The sequence below is a fragment of the Ursus americanus genome, chromosome 2, assembly GCF_024610735.1.
Source record: "Ursus americanus isolate L20-20 chromosome 2, mUrsAme1.1.p, whole genome shotgun sequence".
Classification (NCBI taxonomy): Eukaryota; Metazoa; Chordata; class Mammalia; order Carnivora; family Ursidae; genus Ursus; species Ursus americanus.
The window spans coordinates 2052650-2071095 of NC_142128.1; the positions used below are offsets into that span (position 1 = coordinate 2052650).

The 18446-nt window shown below is 59.8% G+C and overlaps 1 protein-coding gene across 4 annotated transcripts in view; it reads right to left on the bottom strand.

Moving 5' to 3' along the window:
• Nucleotides 1-417: 417 nt before the first annotated feature.
• IQCE (IQ motif containing E) overlaps nt 418-18446 on the bottom strand; it is a 46325-nt gene continuing 28296 nt past the window's right edge. For 3 of the 4 annotated variants that reach the window (XM_087866897.1, XM_045813245.2, XM_045813247.2), the window contains 9 exons: nt 17814-17918; nt 16506-16596; nt 12551-12718; nt 8320-8343; nt 6103-6213; nt 5488-5609; nt 4439-4536; nt 3422-3535; nt 418-1823 (listed from right to left, as the gene is read on the bottom strand). In XM_087866897.1, the coding sequence (XP_087723023.1) occupies nt 1684-1823; nt 3422-3535; nt 4439-4536; nt 5488-5609; nt 6103-6213; nt 8320-8343; nt 12551-12718; nt 16506-16596; nt 17814-17918 (973 nt within the window). In that variant the 3' untranslated portion in view covers nt 418-1683. The remainder of the gene's footprint in view (nt 1824-3421; nt 3536-4438; nt 4537-5487; nt 5610-6102; nt 6214-8319; nt 8344-12550; nt 12719-16505; nt 16597-17813; nt 17919-18446) is intronic. The other variant, XM_087866890.1, reaches the window with a different exon arrangement.

Below are 18446 nucleotides of genomic sequence, written 5' to 3' on the forward strand. Positions count from 1 at the left end.
CCTCTGGTCATGGTGCACAGGCCAGCCCGGATGCCGTGCGGAGCTGCCCCTGCCCTTCCCCTGAGCGGGCCTTGTACTCCAGGCCCGAGGCAGGGAAGTCCCTATGACCTGAGCCCCCGAGGCCACCCGCTCCTCAGAGCGAAGAGTGGGCAGGAATGCCCGTTGTCTGTGCGAGGGGCAGGACGAGCTGTGTGTGGCACTCGCCGGCCCCTACAGACCTTAGCTCCGAGCCCGGCACCCTGGCACCCCCGTGAAGGGTGGTCTGGTCACCAGGGAGCAGACCCTATGGACAACACAAGCCAGGGTCAGCAACGAATTCAGTCAAGTTCCAATCAGGCCAGTGGGAGAGAAAGAGAAAAGAGAATCGGCGAGGCAGCCCACAGACCAAACGAAGAAGAAAAACTACACAAGCAAGCGTCCCAGCTGAATTTTTCTTGACCTACCGTGTGAACAGTACCTACCTGGGCAGGCCCCGGTGACTCGGGGGGGCTGGGGAGACCCTCACCCACCCGGGGCGGGGGCGCGAGGCAGAGCACTTCTGCCATATGCCTAGCTGGTGCTGGAGTCAGAAGCTTCCTGACCACAGAGCGGAGGCCGAGTTTCCCCAACGAGAATGTCATGCTCCCCGAGGTGTGACCTCAGAAGGGCTCCAATGGGCAAGGTCAGTCCCAGCAAGAGCGACCTTTCTGACATCAGCCACCCGACCTGGGGGACGTGGGGCTCTAGAGGCCCTTGAAATGCCACCCAAGCCGGAGGCTCTCCATGTTACCATCAGTAAGGGCTGATCTCGCAGACAACGGGTGAGACTGAGCTCCGGAGCAAGCTTTGGGCGGCAGAGCCTGGGCTGCGGAGCTGGGGTATGCACGCAGCCAGGGCCTGTGGGCTCCCCACTGCCCCTTCCTAGGGGCTTGGGGACAGCCTGCCCCCCTGCAGGTCTCAAAAGCAAACCTGATGCTGCTTCCTGATTACAGTGCTATTTTTAAGGCTTAATCTGCCCAGTGACAAAATCCCACCAGACTCCTTCCTGGGCACGACAGCTCGGGGGGACAGAGTCCCAGGGGGGTAGGGATAATGGCACATGACAGTCTGTGTGGAGAGGCGCAGGAAGGAGCAGCCCGAGGAGCCCGAGCCCATCTTGGGGCCCTGACATTTTCGTGTCCCGACGTGGGTGTGGGGAGAGCCTGCCCCATACAGGCCTGTCACGTCCCTCTCTTCTGGAAGGCACAGTCCCAGTGTGTCCTGCTTCCTGCATGGAGGTCGGAGCACACGGTGCCGGAGAAGATGCTGGTGGGGAGGAGGAGGCGCCGTCGGGCGGCTCCAGACAGGGCAGCTCTTCCCGGCTCAGCGCCAATGGTGGCCAGGAAGCCGCTACCCAGCACATGTGTTTGCAGGGCTCGCGGCTGTCCCCATCCCGGGCACATGCGTCTGTCCGGCTGACCCTGAAAACCAGCCCAGAGATGAAGCAAAGGCTTCAGGATTCCTACACAAACAACCAGACAAGCGACAAAACCAAACCACAGAGAAAAGCCAAAGAGAGCGCGGAGCTGTGGGGTAGCTAGTTCTTCCCTAACGAGACGAATTACTTTCCAATTCTGGCCACTATGTCCTCTAGAACGTGCCTCGTCCTCCGAACCCTGAGCTCCCCGGCAGAGCCGGCGCGGCGTGAGGGCCCAGGGCCAGGGCCTACGGCGGGGAGGCGGTCTTCCTCGCGGGTAGCGCCGGAGCGACGACAATCTCATCCGAGTCGTCCGAGCTGCCGTCATCTGCGGGTGGAGGCTCCGTGGGCTGTGGCTGCGGTCGCGGTCCCGAGGGAGAGGACGGCCCTGCGAGGAGCAGAGGGGGCCGTCACCCCAGCAGCTCGGGGTGAGACAAACCCTCAGAATCGGTGTCACAGCAGCCACAAAGCCACCTCAGCCTCCCAACTCGGCTCTGAACATGTTGGCCATTTCCAGAAGGCCAACACCTGCAAAAGGTGAGGGCTGGCCGGCAGTGAGCAAGCTCGAGCTCGGGCGGGGTCTCTCGGGGCCACCTGCATGGTAGGAGCCACCTTCCTTGCCCCCAGGCCCCCGGGCGGGGGAGGCAGGCAGGACCAGGCGGTGCCCAGTGCGCGCTGTGAGCTTTCCAACGGACCCCCACCCCCCCAACCTGCTGCTTTCTTCACTCGCAATTTCCCAAATCCTCAGTCCACACTGGAAGGGGCGCCGCCGACCACCTGCACCCTGAGTGCCGGCTTGGCAGAGGGCGAGGGAGGGAGGCAGCGGGGCGCCTACCCCCAGGAAGGGCCGCACTCTGACCGCTTGGGGACCAGGCAGTCACAGGGAAGCCAGCCCCTGACCGCGGTAAGGAGGGCAGGATACCGCACAGCCGCCTGCCGGCGTGAGACCGACTGGTCAGCTGTCCTCTGGACTTCGGGGAAACTACTACAGGAGAGCCTCAGGCCACTAAAACACCCGTTTTCACGCTTATCTTCAGTTTTTTTCTCCACAAGCACTGTCACAGTCGGACCACACAAGGGCTGGATTCCCACTTTCCCCGCAGACCGCCCTGCGGGCAACCGAGAGCGCTGTGTGCTCACCGGCTCTGCGGCAATGCCTCTCGGCAGGGGGACGCGGCTGCCCCTTGAAGACGACACATGCTCAGCTGCAGGAGAGGGCGGCCTACGCAGACGACAGTCACCAAGCGCGGGGTCAGGTGAAATCAGCATGAAGCTGGTTTCTGGAGGACAACGTGAGCTATGGGGGGCCTGGAGGCTCTAGATGACAGCCCCTCAGGCTCTGCGGGCTCCACACCCCTGCACGGCCTCCATGCACACCTGCGCGTCCTCCCTGCACATCCGCGCCTCTTCCCTGCACACCTGTGCGTCCTCCCTGCACACCTGCACGTCCTCCCTGCACACCTGTGCGTCCTCTCTGCACACCTGCGCGTCCTCCTTTCACACCTGCGCCTCTTCCCTGCCACCTGCACGGCCTCCATGCACACCTGTGCATCCTCCCTGCACACCTGCACCTCTTCCCTGCACACCTGCGCGTCCTCCCTGAACACCTGCGCGTCCTCCCTGCACACCTACGCGTCCTCCCTGCCACCTGCATGTCCTCCCTGCACACCTGCGCGTCCTCCCTGAACACCTGCGCGTCCTCCCTGCCACCTGCACGTCCTCCCTGCACACCTGCACGTCTTCCCTGCTCCCCCCGGTGCTGTTCGCATTTGCTCCTTGAACTTTGTACATGGAGCTTGTGGAGCAAATACCAAAGTTCACAGTTTGCAAGCTCTGACAGGCTGGAAAGCGAGTGGTGATCTCCGGGTCAGACATGGCGTCGGTTCAAAGCCTCAGCTTGGGCACGAGATCCTCCAGGACCCAGCCCCAGAAGGGACGGGGTGGCCAGGCCCCCCTCTGCACCCAGCCACGGCCTCCCCCACTCACCAGAGCAGGGCTGCAGGGCTGCGGGCTTCCCCAGCCCCCACGGCCCCGGCGCCACATCCTCGGCCGCTGGGCCCTCCACGGTCTCCCCGCTGCTCGCATCGCTGTCCCCTTGACCTGAAACAACAGCACGTTCCAGGCACCGGCCTTACACAGAGCCGGCAGCGGACATGGACAGGGCTTGTCACCTCCACCTGTCTCTCTACCCCAAAGGGCTTTGGCTCAGAAAACTGCTTCCTTTTGTAGTTTGTCCTGGAACGAAGCACCGCCCCCACCAGCACCTGCCCTTCCCGGATTCCATCTGTGCGACGGAAGAGCGCGAGACGGAAAAGTCCTTCCCGCGAGCGCTGCGTGGTGACCGCGTGCCACCCCCACACATGAGACCACAAGACGTGTTTCTGGGTCCAACGACAACGTCAAAGCTCACGACACGGCCGCCCTGCTCATCTCCAGCAGCATTACTGAGCACGAGCGAGCACAGAGGGAGCTTCCTAACCAGGGTGAGGGACCGTCGGACTCACGGGGCCCGAAGAAAATGCTCTCTGGACCCCTGCCAGGTCCAGAGATTTCTGCACTGTTCCTGGACCGCAACAAGACGGAAAAGCAAATACAAGCAAAGGTTTACTTAAAACCAACAAACAGGAAAAGCGCTGGCCCAAAGGAGGGAAACCATGCAGCTCCAGTGGAGCCAAGAATAAAAAGCAAGAGACACACAAGTCACGAGGCTCCAGCCGTGTGGCCTGTAGGTGCCTGGACGCTGCCGTGACAGGTGCCGGAGCTGCCTCCCGCGGGCTCGCCTTTCCCTGCGGCCCGAGGAACAAGGGATGAAGCCAGGTGCGGGAGTCTCGGTGGAAGCCTCTCCCCACTGGCCGCCTTGCTCAGCATGCAGGGGTCGCCCTGGGACTGGCCCCCATGCGTGCCCGCACACCCCAAGCTTCCGGGGCAGCGGCCGCTCTTTGCTAGGTGCTCAGAGGGCCCCAGCTGCCCCTCGCATGGAAATTCAAAATGAAATGAAATTACCAGGGGAAGCAGGGCAGGACGCAGCTGGTGGCTGGCGGGGGGCGGCCAGAGCGGCTCTCCTCCTGGAAGCTGCAGTGGCAGTTCTCTGACTGGAGGCACTGCAAAACACAGAGACCGGCCGCTTGGACTTTACAGAACACCCCCCTCGCCTGAGGCCCCTGCGGGGCTCACGGATGCGCCGGAAGCCAGCAGAGCCGGCACAGGTGGACTGCGAGGGGCACGGGGGCATCTGCCGTTGGCCTCCCAGGCACATGCCGAGGTCAGACCTCAAACGCCTTCCTCTCCCAGTCTCTCGTGCCCACTGCCATCCCCAGGAACATGGCCACTGGCCGTGCAGCTCTCCCCCGCCTGGCCGTGGCTGGCGGCACGGGGACAGACCCTGACCTGTGTTGCGCCCCCGGCCGTCCCAGCTCACCCAGAACCAGGACCGTGAGATTTGGGCTCCACCGTTCTCCTCTGGCAGAGAGGAGGCACAGACTGAAAAGTGACAGGTGGACTGGGCAACAGAGGGAAAGCCTGAGCCTCCTGCCCTCGCGCCCTGAGAGATACTCCCTTCACCTTGCTGCAGATCCCGCTCGGCCCGAGTTGGGCTGGATGGGGTCTGAGTTTCTGTGGCTGCGGCCCCAGCAGGTGAGAACGAGTGTGAGCTGCTGTGTGAAGGGCCTGACAACACCCACATCCCCCTGAACGCTGGGGTTGCACCACATTGTTTTTTAAAGGGTGATGTGTTAGGACAAGCAAGGCCAGCCTACAAACCGGTGGGGACCAGAACCACACGGTGTCTAAACCCTTCCGCTGGTTTTCCCCCAGCATGAGGAGCCATTCCAGAAGGCCCCTCCCGAGGGCCGGAACTGGCGAGCCCCCCACCTGCATGCACAGGAGGAACTCTGCACGGGCATTTGTGCTTGGGCGATGGCCAAGGTCCTGGCTCCCACACCCTGCGCCTGCGCGCTACAGGCTGGCCCTGTGGACGGGCAGCTTCCTGAGCCGTCTGTGGCCTGCGTCTCCCAGTGACTCCGAACAGAGGGGGGCCTGCCAGTTGGACTCACCTGTGCCTGACCCGTGCCAGGTGCGCCCGGAGGATGGACTGGATGGCAGTGATGGCCTCCTCCTGCCCCGGGTCGTCCTCGGCCTGGACGGCGGGGCTCGGAACACGCGGTGGCGGAGGGTCCTGCGGCGACGGCAGTGGGGAGGAGAGCCGTTTTGGAGCCTCTGCTCACCTCCCAGGTGTGGCAGGGCCCCCGGCTGGCCCCCAGAGAGCCAGGAGAGCGCAGCCCCGTCCCAGGGGGCTCAGCGGTCACTAACTATGTGCTCAGCAGCCTCCTGACGCTCAGACTCTAGCGACTTTTAAAATGCACATCCTGTCATTGTCACAGAGGAGGGACGGATACAGGACACGCTTATCTTTACTGGGTTTTCAAGCTTCTGTCTAAATTATGAGACGCACATGCTGCCTAATGTGTGAGCGCCTCAAAGCCACGTGGCCCCGAAGTTAAATCCAGGCGGCGCTTGCCCCAAGGCTCCGCCGTGGCCCCCACAGACAGTAAGGGGCCAGGTAGGACATGAACACTCAGACGCCACGCTGCCCCAGCTGACGAGGCATGAGATGGGACACGGAGAGACGGCAGTTAGCGCCCCCGCCGCCTCTGGCCCCTCAGGGTTACCTGGCCGGGCGGGCTGGGAGGGCTGGGGGGTTCTGAAGCATACAGCTGGCTTGACAGTAGCTTCACCCGCGCTAGGTGTCCCCTGAATGCTGCCTGGAGCACCGTGGCCGCCTGGCAGGGAAGGAGGAGAGAGGGAAAGGGATGTTAATTCCCCTGGAAGGCGGCAGGTGCAGAGGCAGGGGGTCCGGAGGGAAAAGCTCTCCCAGCAGAGAAAACGATGTCTCTTGCTGGTGCACAGCCACGGCCTCTCTGTCACCTGCCCAGCGCCTCCCGCAGGAAGAGGTGCACCCATCGTCCTCGACGGAGGCACGGGCGTCCCTTCTCACAGCAAACCACATCCTGTGTTAAGTGCTACTACGTTTAGCGGCCAGTACTTGTCTGCGATGCACACGCAGGTATGTCTCCACATTGGGAAGTCAATCCCGGGCCACATGCTTTCCATACACGTCCTCTAAAACCAAGCAGGGCAGAGCATGCTCTCAAACTGTCGCCACGGAATTATCTATCCTCTGACCTTAATCTTAAGTGCTTTCTTCACACACACGGATGCTCTGTTAAGTTCTGAGATCAGTGTTCTGGATTCTGGGCGCAGCCTGGCTGGACACGTCACAGCGTGACAAAGGGGTTGAGCTCCCACCGCGTCTTTGGGGAGTGCCACCCAGTATACTGGGGCCTGACACGTCACATGTCCGGAGGTCTAGATGCCTCCAGAATCACGGTCACTAAGAGAAACACCTTTGCTTTGTCATTACTGGAGGCAAGGTGAAGATGTCCTGAACTCGGGGTTCAGAAATAGGCCCAGCGAAGCGCGGTGAGAGAACCCTCCTGCAGGCAAATTCAAACAAGCAGGTGCACGTGTAGACCGACCCGCGGGGCTCGCTGCACACAGACGACCTGGGTCGAGGGCTCATTACGGGCGACACGGACTGGGGTGACAGCTGCTGACATCATAGCCACCAGCGCCCGGCAGAAGCCAGCCCAGCCGCAGCCCTACACAGGGGTCTTGTCGCCTTGCCTGGGGAGGTGAGGACACTCAGGCCCGCGGGGGCCCCGGGAGACCAGCAGCAGAACACGACAGTGCATGCCGGCATCAAGTCCTTCGAGGAGTCCCAAACCCACCCATCCACCCACTCATTCCACAAATATTTGCTGAATGCCGACCACGTGGCAGGCACCGTCCCAGGAACTGTGGATATAGTGGCATAAGAGCAGAGGTGGTCTCTGCCTCCGTGGAACTTACATAAATTGCAGTGGGAGACAAGCAATTTAAAACGAGCAAAATATCAAAATGCCACGTAGGGATAAAAACTACGAAGAGAAATAAAGCAGGACACGGGGCTTGCACGGGGTGTTCAGAGAGCGCGTCTCTGAGGAGGTAATGTTTCCTGCATGAAGCAAGGGGGCAAGACACGCAAGCGTCTGGAGGAAAAGCCTCCTAGGCAGAGGGAGCAGCGAGTGCAAAGGCCCTGTGGCTGGAGTAAGCTTGGTATTTCCAAGGAGTGCTGAAGAAGCCTCCAGACCGGCTAGAGGAGAATGAGCAGGGCTGGCGGGGGCGGTAACTGGGAAGTGTGGCACGGAGGGTCTTTAGGCAACAGCTGTGGATTTCGTTCCGAGTTTGGGAGCGAGTCATGTGCAATGGTGGGTGTTACTTAACATTTAAAACATGCCGCCCTGGAGGCTGCCTGGGGAACAGGCTGAGGGAGGCCGACAGTAGCAGCAAGGGGCCGTGCGGGTCTCCACGGCAGTCTGGGTGGCTGGAGACCTCATTGGTCCCAGCGCCCGTCACGACATGTCCTGCAGCTCACACAGACCTGCTCTCCTCCCGGGCAAGCCGCACTCCTGCACACACCTGTCTTCTGCCTGCAGCCCGTCCCTCTCGGCCCGGGAGCCCCACGTTCCCCAGACCCTGTGCCAGGCCTTCCCCAGAGCCCTAACGCACGCCTGCCGCCCTGACCTGCAGTGACCGGTCTCGACACCTTTCTGAGCCCCGAGGGCCTGCCGGGTTACCCGACCTGAACTGACGACCGAAAAGTGCGTGGAAACAACGGTGGAGTGACTGAATGACTCTGAGCGTGTGAAGTCATCCACATAGTCATCTGATGCTGGTATCAGCCGGGGCCGGTCTGATTTCACAAAAATGTGCCCGAGACACCCCACCGTGACGTCATGCTAGTGCAAGAACACGTACTCGGAACAGGTGAAATAAGCCTCGCTTACCTCCGTCAGAACGGCCTTGTTTTTCTGAAATAAAGAGACAGATTATGAATTAACAAGAGGATGAAATTTTCGCAATACAGCGGTCATGCCCTCATCCTGCCCCTGCCCCCGTCACCAAGGATGGAAAGCAGAGCCGGGGTAGCAGGACGCCCCCCTCAGCGAAAGCCCCCTCCTCCACCCTCAGCCCAGGATGCTCCGCGCGTCTGTGCCCCCCTCCTGGCGGATGGTGCTGAGGGACCCAGCAGCCGTCGCCAGACGGCCAGCTCTCTCTGGCCCGTCACAGTTAGAGACGGGCCGCGTCAGTGGGGCCTGCGGCTCTCGGCTGGCCTGCGGCAGCTTTCCGTGAGGTGCGACTCACGAGCACCGCCATGTGTGCTGGTCTTCGGCCCCAGGTGAGGACGCCCCTCCCCCAGCCAGAGCTGTCCTGACAGGGGTGCCCTCTCCGGACGGACGGTCACACCATGGCTGGGCACTGCCTGCCGGAGAAGCTGCAAAGGGGACCCCCATTCACGGGTCTGGGTCACTGGCTCTCAAACCTGACCTGTCGTCAGAAGCACCCAGGGACTGGAGGAAAAAGGGTCAGCCACACCCAAGGCTGAACAGTGAAGTCCTTCTAGTGGGGAAACCCCAGGATGACGCAGGTGCCGTAGGGGACAATGACCACAGTCAGAGTGCGTGGCCCGCAGCTGTCACGAAGAGGATGTGTCCCTTGACAGACAAAGGAAACGGAGTACAAGGACCAGCGGGACGTAATATGAAGTAACGAACGAGTAACGGTAACAATCAAGACCGGTGAAGACCATGCGGGGGAGCAGACGTGGACGGTACCGGCGAGGATGTGGGCTGAGCTGCAGAATGAGGAAGTCTAACATTAAGCCTGAAAAGAGCAGAAGTGGAGAAGTGGAACCATGCTGTGACCCGAGACAGATGGGAAAGATGGAACTGTGCTGCCTGCGGAAATGGACCGAGTCGAGGAGGCACCCTGGACCGCGGCTGGCTGCAGGCCACATTGAGGGCAGCCTGCCGCTCGCCTCGAAGCGTGGCTGGGTGTGGGGTGCCACTGCACTGGCCAGGAGGGCTCCAGGTGGGTCCAGGGCCTTCCTCCTCACGGCCTCAGACACCCCAGTACCCCGAGGCGCGTCCGAGACGCGCAGACCAAGAGGACCCTGGACTGAGGTCCCAAGACCCTGATTTCCAATCAAGTGGCCTTTCAAATGTTTTATTTTCAGATGAGGTACATGCATTTGATTTTTCTGAGTTTTTTTAATGCAGAATCCTGAAGAAAGAACTCAACTCATGAGTCAAGAAGTCAGCTGCGCCCAGCTCCTGGAGGGGGGAGCAGTGGGAGCCAGCACAGGTGACCAGCCCCGCCCGGTTGGTGGGGAGCAGGGAGCTAGGGCACCGTTCTTAGAGCACTTGACGTTTTGTCTTTTTAAAATTAATTAATTAAATTTGAGAGAATTTTACATTTTTAATTAATTACTTAATTTGAGAGACAGAGCGTGAGTGATGGGAGGGGCAGAGGGAGCGGGAAGGAGAGAATCTCAAGCAGATTCACCACTGAGCGTGGAGCCCGATGTGGGGCTCGATCCTGTGAGCGTGAGATCATGACCTGAGCCAAAATCAAGGGCCGGCTGCTCAAGCAACTGAGCCCCCTGGGTGCCCCACATTTTGTCTTTTTAATTAAGCAAAGGACTGATGGGAGAAGGGTGAAAGGTGAGGGAAAAGCGTCACAGACAGACAAGTGGCTCAGAAATGGCGAGCTCCACCCACACCGGGGATGCAGAGGATGGGGAGCTTGGGACACCTTCTTGTGCCGAAAATAAGGGTGTGCCAGCGAGACGAAAGGCACAGGAGCCAGACCCGAGCACTCCCACTGACCAAATGTGGGACACGAACATGGAAAGAAAAACGACTCATTAATCTTCAAAGCAGCAGCACTCCCTCCCCTCAGAGAGAGCCGGGGGAGAAACTGGCGGGCCTCCAATCCCCTGCTCTGAATCAGGGTTTACTTAGTACTTGAAGGAAAACAGCAAAGCTTTTAGCCTGCCTTTTTGGAAGACCATGGAGCTAGGCCCTGCTGACCAGCCGTAGAGAAACCTGCTTCACAGAAGAGTGCCAGACGCTAAGTATTGGGGGGTCTGAAGTCACCCCACAACCGTGTGAAAGGATGGGCTGAACCATAGTACGTGAAGGGTGTAGAGCCACCGGTGAAAGGTGGGGACCAGGGTTCACAGAGGCCACTCTCCCGACAGACTGACGGCTCACTCTCAAGGGAAAGGTGTTTCCTCACAGCAGCAAGAGCCAGCAGCCGCGACGTTACCCAGTGCCTGCAGTCAGACACACGAACGGACCACCTAGTCTCCCCAGAACCTGAAGGGAGGCCATGCGCCCAGCACCCCCTGTGGGAGCGTGCTCTTGCCAAAAATGCCTAACCTAAACCGAGTCCAGCCTGTACCCCTGACTCGCCACGTATGGGAAGTAAAGGGGACAGAGGCACATGTGAAGGGCCACCATGAGGACACAACTGGGCAGATGCAGGATGCAGGATGCCCTGCAGGAGCCTGGCCAGCGCTCTTGGATAAGAACGTGACTTTAAAGAGAGAAGAAGGTGAGGGCTGATAAACCGCACTGCGGACTGTATACAACCAAAGCGGAAGCTTTCATTGGATGTGGGGCAAAATCCAACCTTGACTGCATCTGGGGTTGGTAAAGACAGCTGAGTGGCATCCTGGGGCACGGGGAGAGATGTGACTATGAAGGGACACCGGAGGACACGAGAGAACCTCTGCCACGTTTCGGGGTGTCTGACGGCGTGGGCTGTGGTCAGCGAGATGCCCACATCTTACAAGATGCTGAAGATTCACAACATCTAAGACTTACTCTCGCATGGTTGTGCAAAGAAACGATCGGTCTAGAACAGAACTATGGCTGCATGTTAACTACTGTTGAGTCGAGGTGGGGCAAGAATTTGTGCAGTACCTTCGTGAATACACGGAGTTCATTCAACTATTCTCTGTCCTGTACATTCTCGTAACAAAAGCTGGGAAGAAACAGTAGTTTAAGAAACTCTACGGACAGCCTTCTAGAACTGAGATCTTATGCTATTCAGACCGGTGGAGAACTCCAGAGTTCTTGTTGGTTCAGCCAGGGAGAAAGGGCCCTGCTGTGTTCTGCAGAACCGGGAGCCCTTTGCAAGCACAGTTCGTCCAAGGAGACCGCCACCCTTACCCTGGGAGCTCAGGAGAGGAGCCCCTTTCCTCCCTCCACGAGACAGCATGGGGGTCCCCCAGGCTCCATATTGGTCACCCCACTCCTCCCCATCACCCACTTCCCCATCCCCCTCACCTGCCATCATCCCACTTCCCTACCCCCCCATCACCCCACTTCCCCCGCCCTGGGCTCCTCTCTCATCACCCTACTTTCCCATTCTCCCCCCACCCTCCATCACCCCACTTCCCCTGCCCCGGGCTCCTCACCCATCACCCCACTTCCCCTCCCCCGGGCTCCTGATCCCACACCCCACTTCCCCTGCCCTGGGCTCCTGACCCCACACCCCCAAGCACAAAGGCACTCAGCACAGACTCACAGCCCCCGGTGTCCGGGGTCGGAGATGCATATGCTAAGCTTTGGTGGTGGTCTTCCTGTCCCCTAACCTACAGGTGGTGTCCTCTGAGGACAGGTTTCTCGTAGGCAGGTGTCCTCGAGGCAGGTTTCTCGTAGTCCCAGTAAAACAAACCACAGCCCGAGCGGCTGCCCCCCAGGCAACTCTAGAAGAGGGGCTACTCTGGGGGTTTGGATTCCCAGTTGTTTCTGCAATGGACACACCTGACTGTGGATCCCGTGCTCGGGCCATGCTCGGGGGCACAGGGCAGGGATTCCAGAGTGCGGTCCGGGGCTGCACCCGGAGTGGGTCTCCCTGGGAGCCTGCCACCCCGCTGCTGCGTGCACCTGGTTCGTGAGCTAACAGAGGCTTCCGGACAAGCCACTGCTGTTTTCCACCCGGCCAACGACCCTGCCCCTCCTCTGAGGACAAGCTGAGAGGGAACCCACCCTCCGCTTCCTTCCCTGCAGGACCGAGTCCTTCCACCGCGGGTCCCGGTGCTCGTCTGTCCCTCACCCCCCATGACGTCTCTTCAGCTGCGTCTAGTCTGTCCCGCATTCCCACCCACGCCCGCGGCACCTAGCTCACAGCCCGCACGGCACAGGGACAGCATCCACGGGCTCTCACCTGGTGTCGGTACACCTTCCACCGGGTCTGCAGGATCCTGGCCGCCGTGTCTCTTCGCCCCTCGGAGCAGGTGGAGGGGGGCCGGGAGACCTCCTCGCTTGTATCTGGCTCACAGTCCTGAGGAGAGGGCCTGCTGGTGGGAAGGGAAGGTCGGGGTTCTTCTGGGGTCTGCAGAAATTCAAGGGATAAGGATGGTTAAGCGGGGCAGGGAAGATGGGGATCGGGTCAGGCGGCAAGATATTGGCATAACACAGACGGAGCTCGTCAGACTAGAGTTCTTAGTGTGGAGGGAAATCTGTACCCACACGTTCAGCACGCCGAGCAGAAACAACGTACGGCTAATAGACGGACTGAAGTCGGCTCTCATCCCTCTCCCCAGCCCCGGTGTGGCGGCGCTCCCCTGGGAGGACGGCGGGGTGACAGCACAGGGCCGACGGGCAGCCCTGTCCATGCTGCGACGTACTTCCCGAGCTGTGACATACGTGTTACTGCACGGTCACCTGCTTTTCGGGGGTCCTGTGTTTGGTGTTTTAGTCTAAGACTTGGACAGAAACAGGACCTCTGGGATTAAAGGCAATAGATTTCTAGCTCGGTTTTCACCGTGAAAAGAAGCAAGAAATGCTATTGTGACCATTGAAATAACCCTGATATCTACCACACTTGAGCGCCCAAATTTTTTACCTGCAATGTCATCTCTCAATAAAAATCAGCACACTGGACTAGCCTCCTCATCACAGGGGACCCACGTTGCTGGAGAACACCCTCGCGATGAACGAAACGTTAACCGTGACCCTATCCCAGGTCTGAGGAACCCGGGCCCCCACCCAAGTCCCCGTCCCCACGAGTGAATCAGTCACTGTCACCAGTCCCTCCTGGCATGTCCAGTTACTTCCCGCCGAGATGCCTGACACCCAGCCGAGGAGGGACTTATCTCCTCCACAGTCCTGACACCTCCCACATCACAGCTCCTCCGTAACGACACAAGACCTGTCACCGCGTGGCCTGTCCCAGTGTGAGCAAGAGTCACATTAGTCATCTAAAGATAAAGGAACACTCACTCAAAAACTCATGGCAAACAGCTGAAGGAATTTTAAATTTTGATAGACATAGCAATTCCTCGAGGCAACCGTTAGAAACTGACCCCTGTCACCCCGTTTAAACCTACGACTGATCACTTGCTCCCAAAGCTGAGAGCTGAGTCCCCCATTTGGAAATGCCTTTCCGGCAGGAAAACACCCAAAGCCTGTTATAATAATATACCTGCCTGTTAGAGAAGATTCCGGCAGCACCGGAAGTAAAGCAGTGCTCGTGAGGCCCCCGCACAGAAGCAGCCGTGCTTGAGTAATCTGCTCGGACGTTTTTCCAGCGTAAGTTTTTTCTAATGTCAGGGGATCAATGCTATGGCCTTCCCTGGAGAGGGCTTTGTCACAGGCGGCCTTCTGAGTCAGCAAACAGAGACCCCGACCCCCCCACCCCGGCAGTGGCTGGACGGTGTCACAGTGTCCCGCTGTCCCACCGGCAGATGCACCGCTCACCCACGGGTCTCCTGTCCACAGTGTCTGCACCACGACCGTGAGGCTTGCCCCCGTGGCTGTGCACAGAGCACGGCTCCTTCCCTTGGCCCACTCCTTGAATGAACAGTGGGGTCCACGATCTGCTCCTGCCGTTTATAGGGGCACCAAGCCTCCAGGTTGGATATGATGCCCCAGTGAGTACTGAGCGTAACCACGACACTGGGCAAACCTGAAGCCGCTGTCCGGGGACGCGGAGACAGTGATTAAGGATTCATTCCTTGAGGAAAAGAACGTTCATCGGGGCTTCGTACCGACACGGCTGCCATGCCTCGCACTGAGTTAGTGGAGGACCAAGATCCCGAATGGCTGGGATGAATAGGGAGAGCAGCACGCCTGCGGTAAGATAGTCGGAGAAGCGAGCCTGAGCCTCGGTACTGGATCCCCCTGGACATCAGCGGCAGGCCTAGGGCGCGAGGAGCCCGCAGCCAGGGCCACCTTCCCGATGGCGGGGGCACGTTAGTGCCCGGGGCAGAGACGGGGCTACAGTGACTCCGTCTCTGGAGCACAATGAAGAGACAACAGGGGAAACTTGCTTTCCTTCCCACGTGAGTGTCTACGGGAACCCTGAGCGGGCCTCTCTGCAGAGGGAGGGGTCTCAAGAACCAGAGAAATTAAAACTAGCAGAAGAATCTATGTTGGCTTCTGTCGGGTGCCTCCCAGGGGTCAGGATCCCGGACAAGTCACGGGTGGGTAAGCCCTGCTGTTTCAGAGCCCAGGGAGCACCCGCGTGGGAAGAAAGGGGGCCCCTGGCAGCGATGTGTCCCCCGGAGACACGTAAGCTCGCCTCTGCCGCACACGTGACAGCCCTGGCCTCCCACCTGCCCGGGGCAGACAGCGAGAGCGCCCTGGAGAGTGACAGTCGCACAGCGGCTCGCTTCAGGACGCGGGCCGTGAACCAAAGCACCGGGAAAGCCAGCACAGAAAAGCATCCCGCAGAGAACACAACGGTATGCTTTACCGAACAACAGAACTAGTTTCCAGAGGGACTGGGAAGGACTCACACTGTCCAGCCCTCACAGCTGGCCAGCGGGATGAGCGGGCACCAAGGCCACCGCGCGAACTCCGCGGGCTCCCGCGAGCGCACGCCACCACACGGCCTTCTCTCGCCTCCCGGGTACGCTGCGGCTTGTCTCGGTTTGCAGCCAGAGCTGCGCTCATCGTCTTCTCCGCATTCCCGAAACTTTCAGCTCTTTCCTGGTTTCGAAGTACACACAGTGTCCTGCGGTCAAACAGCCTCCCAGTGGAGACTCCCGCTAAATTAGCCTCAGAAGACAGAAGCCAGCCCTGATTTCAGCCTCGGAATGCGTGTATTTTCACCCTCAGCAGAAACTCGGCCCCCGAACCCGGCCGCCAGTGCCCGCCTCTGTCAGGTCACTTGCTAGAAAACAGTCAGTCGCCTTCCGAAGCAACACAGCTTCCTGGCTGAAGCGTGCGCCAGGCAAAGCCCCGCCATCCTGGTGGGTCCCCCAGGTGTTACCGCGTCTGCAGCAGACAGACAGACGCTCATGGAAAGGGGATCACAGAGAGGCCATCATGTGCCCTCTGCCGTGTCAGACGCTAACCAGCTCGGCGTTATCTACCGCGCGTCTGCATGGTGGTGTCCTCTGGGGGCACACGGCAGCCACAGGACTGCAATACCTCTGTTATCCATGTTGATAGATTACACCTGCCATCTAAGAAAACCCATCAGCTGGGAAAATGGATCAGCAAGGAGCCACCAGACGTCCAAGTACCAGCGGCACCAGGCCTGTGGGTGCCAGGGGCCGAAGGTGGTGCCGGGGTAGCCCTCATGGCCACACAGACCACCTCAGTTGTATCTGCCTCCACGAGGGGACAGGGACAGCAGGGCGGCGGCCTGCACTCCCCTCTCATCTCAAACCCGCCATTTGCCACACACGCATTCAACACCTGGCAGGGCGCACAGCTCGGTGGCAGGCACGGGCCCCAGGAAGATGCCCCGCCGTAGCGAGCGCTCTCCCCGCCAGGTCGTCGACGTCACAGTCTGAAGCTTACATTAAACACACAGGGCGGGGGACAGGAGGTCCTCACCCAGCGTCACTCCTTCTCACCCATGAATGGACACCCCCTCATCGGACGATTAGACTTTCTGCATATGTGAAGTTTGGGGACGATCTTCACTCAGTTTCACTATCTAAGATTCAAACGCTCGTCCAAAAAGTCACTTAACTGACAGTTGATCAGTTCAGAGCCCTGGATTCAACACACGCACTTTGTGGAGATCGATGGGGACGACAAAGGGGAACTGGACTGTCAGCATCGGAGTCAGGAGAGCCGGGGGAAGGGCCCCCCAGAACCGTCCAGCCCTGGCTGAGAGCCCTGTGGCACCCATGCAGGAAATCCGAAACCCAGCTGAGCCATACCTCAGGACTCCTCTCCACGGGGTGGTCTCTCTCTTCTCTCCTGATTTCTTCCAGTTCTTGATACTTCTTCGTAAGTATTTGAATTTCCTCCCTGAAGTGGGAGGGAAAAGAGGACGTCTTACTCATCATCACATGGGGGCCCACGTCTATATGTGATGGCAGCGAGGGCCGCCCGCGGGGCTGGCAAGGCCACCTCTCCTGCAGTGACCTGGGGCCCCTGCTACCAGCCCCCTGCACCTCGGCCGGCACGGGGTCCCACTGTGGGACGGCGCTCTGTGGCCGTGTCCGCGGCCGGCCAGCAGCCCCAGGAGGGCAGGGCCGGAGGATCCCGGGGGCCAGCACTGCCTCTGGGACGTGGGAAGAACCAGACAGATCCCGACAGCAAGAGTGACGCACGGGCAAGCAGCACTTGGAGTTTTCAGGGCACGGAGTGAATGGAAGCAAATACAACTTGCGCCCTCGCTACGGGTTTCAAAGGCAACGCAAGAACAGCTCTTCCTGTGCACCTGCCCTTTCTTTCTCCTTCAGTCCTGCCTCCCGACAAAACCTAGTCACGGTTCTCTGGAAAATAAATATTCTTACTCGTTCCAGCAATCTCTGTCTTCCTCATTATTCTGAGCGGTGACTATTTCTGCTCAGGGTTCTAACTTATGTTGGGGGGCATTTCTCACTGAGGTGAAGTTTGTAGAACATAAAATCCGCTAGCGTAAAGTACAGGATGAACGGGTTTCCGTGCACTCGTGGCGGCGTGCCACCATTGCCACCAACGCGTCACCCCGAAGGAGTCCCATGCCCGTCAGCCGTCCCTTCCTGCTTCCCCGCCCTGAACCCCTCTCCGTGACTTTGTCTGCGTGTGTTGGGACCCTACGGTACGTGGCCCTTCCTGTCTGCTTCCTTCACGTGGCACGATGTGTGGGAGGCTCACCCACGCTGTCATGTGTGTCAGAACCTAGTCCTTTCTGTCCCTTCGCGTGGACGTACTCCCATTTCTTATCTGTGCCTCAGCTGATGGGCTTGGGGCTCTTTCCCCTTTCTGGAGGCCATGAGCAACGACACGGAAGAAGCAGGAGGCACCGTCCCGGGGGTTCCCAACCCAGGGAGTGGCAGCGAAGGGTGTGTGCAGAGGCAAACCCCAGCCTGGTGGGGGAGAACCCTTTCCCAGAATTGGGACGTTTACTCTGATGGACGCGCAGAGTGGCGGACTTGGGTTGGGGTTATGAAAACCGCTCTGGAAGCCGCACGGAGGGAGGCGGGAAGCGCCTGCAATCCGGTGATCTCCTGACGGCCTGTGACTCTCGGTGCACTCACCTCAGAGCCTCCTCTCTCCCTCTTCTGTCCTCCTCGCCTCCCTTCACGTCCTCCAGCTCCTTCTGCAGGTCAGCGTTGGCCTGCAGCAGCTGCCTCACCTCGCACCTGAGCGCACAGAACCAGAGACATTTCAGTGTTCGGGGACGGGACCACGGTCACACCGATTCACGGGCCAGGAGCTTTCCGAAAACGTCACGCCGCCCAGCTTCCTTCCTTATGACAGTGGACGGACACTGGGTCTCCTGATATTTACTGAGCACCTGCTATGTGTCTGTGACTGCTCAGCGCCCGGGATACCGGGGTGAGGAGACGCAGATGGGCAGCGACCCCAGACGGGCTGGGGCACCGCATTATCCCAACGGTCACGCAATTGCTACGTAACCCCTGAGATGAGTGCTCGGGGGGTCCTGCACGAGCCACACGGGGCTGCCGCCTGAGCTGAGCCATTGACCTCCAACTAAACTGCCTCCCAGTGGGCTTCCCTGGGTCCCACAGGTGGCACACGGCTAAGAACACCGCTCCAAGAGGAGACCTCGGTCTGACCTCAGCTCCACTGCTGTCGTGGGACCAAACTCTTCGAGGTCCCTTAAACTGCTTATGAATCAGAGGAAACACCTTGAGTGTCCCACAGAG